Source organism: Centroberyx affinis, unplaced genomic scaffold, assembly GCF_046629955.1.
Source record: "Centroberyx affinis isolate AG114_WGS23_722 - 3 ecotype Tasmania unplaced genomic scaffold, CSIRO-AGI_Caff_v1 ptg000048l_1, whole genome shotgun sequence".
In the NCBI taxonomy this organism is placed as follows: Eukaryota; Metazoa; Chordata; class Actinopteri; order Beryciformes; family Berycidae; genus Centroberyx; species Centroberyx affinis.
This window is the reverse complement of record NW_027278761.1, coordinates 99,593-105,000: the sequence shown is the minus strand read 5'-3', so window position 1 is coordinate 105,000 and position 5,408 is coordinate 99,593. Positions and strand designations below refer to the sequence as shown.

The 5,408-nt window shown below is 44.9% G+C and overlaps 1 protein-coding gene across 1 annotated transcript in view; it reads left to right on the top strand.

Annotated features, from left to right (window-relative positions):
* LOC139643418 (protein patched homolog 1-like) overlaps window positions 1-5,156 on the top strand; it is a 13,696-nt gene extending 8,540 nt beyond the window's left edge. The window contains exons 9-11 of the mRNA XM_071518563.1: window positions 1,726-2,128; window positions 2,406-2,958; window positions 3,172-5,156. Coding sequence (XP_071374664.1) covers window positions 1,726-2,128; window positions 2,406-2,958; window positions 3,172-3,206 — 991 coding nt within the window. The 3' untranslated portion in view covers window positions 3,207-5,156. The remainder of the gene's footprint in view (window positions 1-1,725; window positions 2,129-2,405; window positions 2,959-3,171) is intronic.
* The last annotated feature ends 252 nt before the right edge of the window (window positions 5,157-5,408 follow it).

Genomic DNA, 5,408 nt, shown 5'->3' with positions numbered 1-5,408 from the left:
AGAGAATGAAATCTCACCCAGTACACACACTGTGAGCTTTTTCCTGAAGAGGTGTGACATATGTGAAGTAGTAGTAGTAGTAGTAAGTAGTAGTCCGTTTGGAGAATGAAGGCATGTTTCCAGAACACTCCGCAGCTATTATCCTCGTCCTTGTTGGCTGTTTTTTCTGCTCTCTTTTTTTTTTTCCTTCATTCCAACAATCATTTTTTTTTCTTCTGTCTTTCTTTTACCTCTTTAAGTCTGGCTGGCGGTTAGGATCTCACTGTCTCTCTCTCTCTCTCTCTCTCTGCTTTCTGTTAGTGTTTAAGTGGAGTCCTCTCTAATTTTCTTGGGGAGCTCTTTCTTGTGGCCTGCCTCCACCCCTGGCCTCCTCGGAGCTCTGCTGAGACACACGCACACGCACACGCACAGGCACACACACACACACACACACACACACACACACACACACACACATACACACACACACACACACACACAAAGAAAGAGAGTGAAAAACAGAGAGAGAGAAAGTCTTGTAGCAGCAGTGGAGGCATCAAAGCATGTTTTAGTTGGACTGAGTGGGGAATCAGATTTGCCCCCCCTGCCTTTGATACACAAACACTGGGCTTTCCCTGACTTCTGCCCCTGAGCCACTTCCCTTCCTCACGAGCCAAGTGTGCGTGTGCGTGCGTGTGTGTGCGTGTGTGTGTGTGTGTGTGTGTGTGTGTGTGTGTGTGTGTGAGAGAGTGTATGTGTGTGTGAGTGTGTGCGCACGCGTATGTGTCCACATAAAACATCAGGCCAGTGTGGTCTTCCCCCTTTTCTCTCACATGAAAAGAATGGATGTGTATTTTTGATACTTGAAGAAAAATAAACCCTGAAAATTTAGATTTTCTTTTTCAGATATTCTGCTTTTCGCACTTGGTGTTAAGAGTGTCATGAGCTTGGCTGACACTCTTAATCCATCTGAACTTCAGCCAAACCCCTAAAATTTTAAGTTGCAAAAGAAAACAAGATTAAATGGATTTAGTTTAGACTGTGTGCATATGCATATGCACATGTGCATTCAAGTGTGTGTGTGTGTGTGTGTGTGTGTATGTGTGTGTGTGCAGTCTGGCTGATGCAGGCTGTAGGCCGGAAGAGAAGGCTTGGCAGACCTGCTCAGCGTAAACACAGAGGTGCCTTGGTGTTGCCAGGCCTCAGCTAAAATTCACTGAGCTCCAAATGAGACAATTAGCAGCCGCTAGGAGCTAAGAGGAGCTAAGAGGAGCTAAGAGGATAGGTGTGGTTTCTGTCATTACGCTGTCACTCTCTGCCTTCTCTCCCCTTCTTTATTTCACCCTCACTCCTCTGTGGGAAAGGAGAGAAAGAAGGAGGGTGGGAAAGATTCTGATGCTGAGGATCTGCTGCCTCGTATAAACACATAGTTTCAGGTAGCAGCTAGGGCATACTGATAGATGAGGCCTTGCAAAGGTGTGTGTGTGTGCGCGTGAGTGTGTGTGCCTGTGCATGTGTGGATGTTTGTGTGTGTGTGATAGATGAGGGTTCCCTATGGAAAACAGAGACCAGCAAATTCCTTCAGAAAGCTGAAGCTGACAAGATGCCAGCAGAGAGAGAGAGAGAGAAGTGAAGGATGTGTGCTAGTTTTCATCTGAAACAGTTTTCCCTTCACCGGATTGTTTTTACGTTTTCACGTTCAAACTGAACTAACCTTCCTCCCCTCTCTCCCCGCCTCTCTCCCAGGTATTTCTTCGCTGTGCTGGCCATCCTGACCGTTCTGGGGATGTTGAACGGCTTGGTCCTCCTGCCGGTGCTCCTGTCCCTCACGGGCCCTCCGGCCGAGGTCACCCCCGCCGACAACGGCAGTCGTCTGCCCACCCCGTCCCCTGAGCCCCCCCTGCCCCCGCCCATGACCCACCACGGCTACTACGCGGGCCACCACAACCCCCAGACGACACACCAACAGGCGTTTTCCGAATCGTCGGACTCCGAGTATTACTCCGAGACGACCACCACCTCAGGGATCGGGGAGGAGGAATATAAGTACTGCGACCGGAGCGCGTATGTGGCACCGCACTGCGCTCCCACCGCCACATCGCACATACTGCTGGAAGCCAGCAAGAACCCCAATTTCCCCAAGCTCACGGTACGCAAAGAGAATGAGAGAAAATATAAAGTTTTGTGTTTAAGGGTTCTCCAAAGTCATGTAGTCATGAGTTGACAGTTAAGGTACTTTAACGCATGAGGTCACCATGAAAGATACTGTTTTCCAGGAAGTAAAAGTAATGGGAGTTCATTTCATGGGGACTTAAACAGACTTCTAAATACTTTGTATGCTTTGCAGCTTTTATTTCATGGTAAAATATATCATCATATATATCTTTTATTAATCTTCTTTCGCTTTTCCTTCCTTCCCGTTGTAGGTGGTGAGGCCGTTCAGAGAAAATGGCGTCAGTGGAACAAAAGAACTCTCAAATGAGTCTTCTCCCAGCGGGCCGCCGTCTCTCAGCTCCCAGGTGACATGCTGGGATGGGACCAAGCGGGAGCAGCAGCCGGGCCTCCGCAGGCTCCAGGCTCCTCCCGGCGACAGAGCTCACTTCCCTGGGAGGACTAGTCAGTGTGGCCCCAGGCTTCAGGCCGGCAGAGGGCCTCAGCCTAGCAGGACTAAAGGGCCAGGTTATAGCAGTAACAGCTCCGCCCTACCGACGCAACAGGGCTCCGCCGGGGGGCCTGTTACCATGGTTACGGCCACGGCCTCCGTGACGGTCGCCGTGCACCCGAGCTTGCCGGGGGCGGCGTACCAAGGCTACATGCACGAGGGTTTCGACACGGACAGCGAGTCGGACTGTTTTGAGGATGCTAAGAGGACTTGTGGCGGCAAAACAAACGTGTCCTCCTTTAAGAAAGACTCTCTAGAGCTGCAGGACTTGGAAGCGGCGCAGAGGCAGACGCAGCATCCGCTCAGCAAGACACAAGGTGAGCCGGCAACCTTTAAATCTGACACACACACACAGTGGAACTAGCAAGAGGAATTTCACCATGTAAAGCATATCGGGAGCATTTGTTATGACTAGTTTCTCAAAAGGAGATGCCACAATTTCTAGACTTTATTTCTCTTTGTTTACTGTCTGAATGCTAGTGTAACAATGTCTAATCATTCTCCTTCTTCTTCTTCTCTTTCTGCTGCAGGTGGGTTGAGGTTCCAGGCAGCCAAAGATTGCTAGACTCTCTTGCAAGCCCCGCCTTCTCTCTCTGAGTCTCCGGCTGCTTCCCTGAGCACCTTGACGCCCGCCGCGTCACGTCTGATCTCTCAACTGTACATAGACCTCACACAAAACGAGAGGATTTATTTCAAGGACATATTAAGAAAATGGACTTGTTCTAAGAATTATATAAATCTATGAGTATATATTTTAATACTAAAAAAGAGGGAAGCTATTTAAAAGAGTACTGTATAACTTGGGTATACTCTTGTGTAAAAGTTCAGATGTAAAAGATTATTTTTTTCGCGGGGCGGTTGATTTTCCCCAGTGTATAGAATAAGAAAATGTGTTATATGTAAAAAATGGTCCACACAAAAAGTGAGATGTTATTAAGATATTAGGCTATTGAACATACATGGTCAGTGTTTTCTCTTTTTTTGTTTTTTGTTTTTTTTGCTGCTACACTTCAAAATAATTTTAAAGTGATTTGCCTTAAAAGATGCAGTACCCCCCTCCCCCCCCTCTTTGTTCAAGTCAATATACTTCATAACTTAAAACCATGTACAAGCTATTACACTGCCAGCGAGAGCTGCATCTCTGCATCTCACACACTTTCTGTTGTATTCGAGATATACACACATTCTCTGTCACCGTTTTGCACTGTAAAAACACAAGCAAGCAGAGAAATACGCAGCAGATACTGTTTTCTTAACAGTAGTAACCATTGTGCCTTCATAATGTCCCTTTGTCCCTTGTTATCACAGCGCTCATAGCACAGTATTATGTTCAAGCTTGGGTGTAAATATGCTATTAGCATATTGTTGTCCTGTTTTGTCTCAGTCTTGTCCAGTCGTCAAATTCAATGGTTTTCAACTATAGACTCAGCATGTTCAGATGCTGTCATGAGTTTGTTAGTGATCGCCATCATCTGAATATTTCAGTGTGTCAACAGTCAGCCATCTTGACCGCAGAGTCGCTCTGGCTCACAGAGTGTCACTGCACCCCAGCTAAATCATATTTCATGTTATATCGTCGTCTTAATTGTCTTCAATGTCCTCTGCAGTTTTTTAAATTACTTGAAGGAGCTGTGATGATAAGATTTTTGTTTTTCTTCTGCAGTTTTTGTAAGCTCTACATTGGGTGAAGTTCATAGTGTCGTTCACCCAAGTGTGTTTTGAAAGGGAATTATAAAATCCAATGCAAAGGGAGTGTTTTTTTTTTTGTTTGTTTGTTTGTTTTTCTCTTTGTTTCCTTGCTGGCTGCTTTAGGGTTGTGATACACTCTCATGTCCTTGTGACCCTGTGCAATTATTGACAAGGTAGTTTGTGCATTGATTACATTACACAGACGAGCTCTGCTTAACAGAGCTGGTTCAGTCTTTTAGTGCTTCAGCTTGCTCTGCCTCATCTTCTCTCTCAGTTTTTAATCTCTCACTCTTCTTGTCAGTATAAACCTCATACAAGCCACGTTACATTTTCTTTTATTCTTTCATTTGCTTTACAGAGGTTTTTTTTGTTGTTGCTCAGTATTGGTCACATCACTGCCAGGTTAAAATGCAGGGAAAACCTTCCGGATCTTTTTTTTTTTTTTTTTTACATTTCTTTTGTTTTTTTTGTTTTTTAAAGTGGCAGCTTTTGGTTTCTTTTGTAAATATGATATGAAAGAAAAGTTAAGTAGCTACTGTGCAGTCTTGAAGAATAAAACAAAAAGAGCAAAGCAGCATTTACAGTTTAATCTGACGGTCACAGGACAGGAGGACAGTCAGACAGTGGCAAGGAGTTTATGGGGAGGGGCAGAGGGGGAGCGCCTGCATTGGTTTGTAGTTTATTTCAAACAAATTGTCAATGTCATGCCATATAAATTATTTATATTAAATTTTTATTTTTGTAGTTTGTACAGATGTTAGTCACTAGACTGAAGTTCTATTTTTAAAGAGTAAATATATATTATATATAAATATATCTATTTGTTGCCGAGTTTGTTTTGTTTTTTGTTTTGTTCTGTTTGCATTTTGGGGAGGGGGGGGGGGGGGGGTCGTGGGAGTGGGAGGGAGGGGTTGACAAGTTAGAGCAGAGGCCTTTTTTTGTTTTGTTTTGTTGTTTTGTTTTGTTTTTTTGGAGCGAAGGGTGCACTTGGAGGACCATGAAGGAGAAGGTGTGTAGGAATGTGTCAGTAGACACTAAACTGTTACACCTTGTTTTTAAGTTTCCTCTTGGCCCTTCC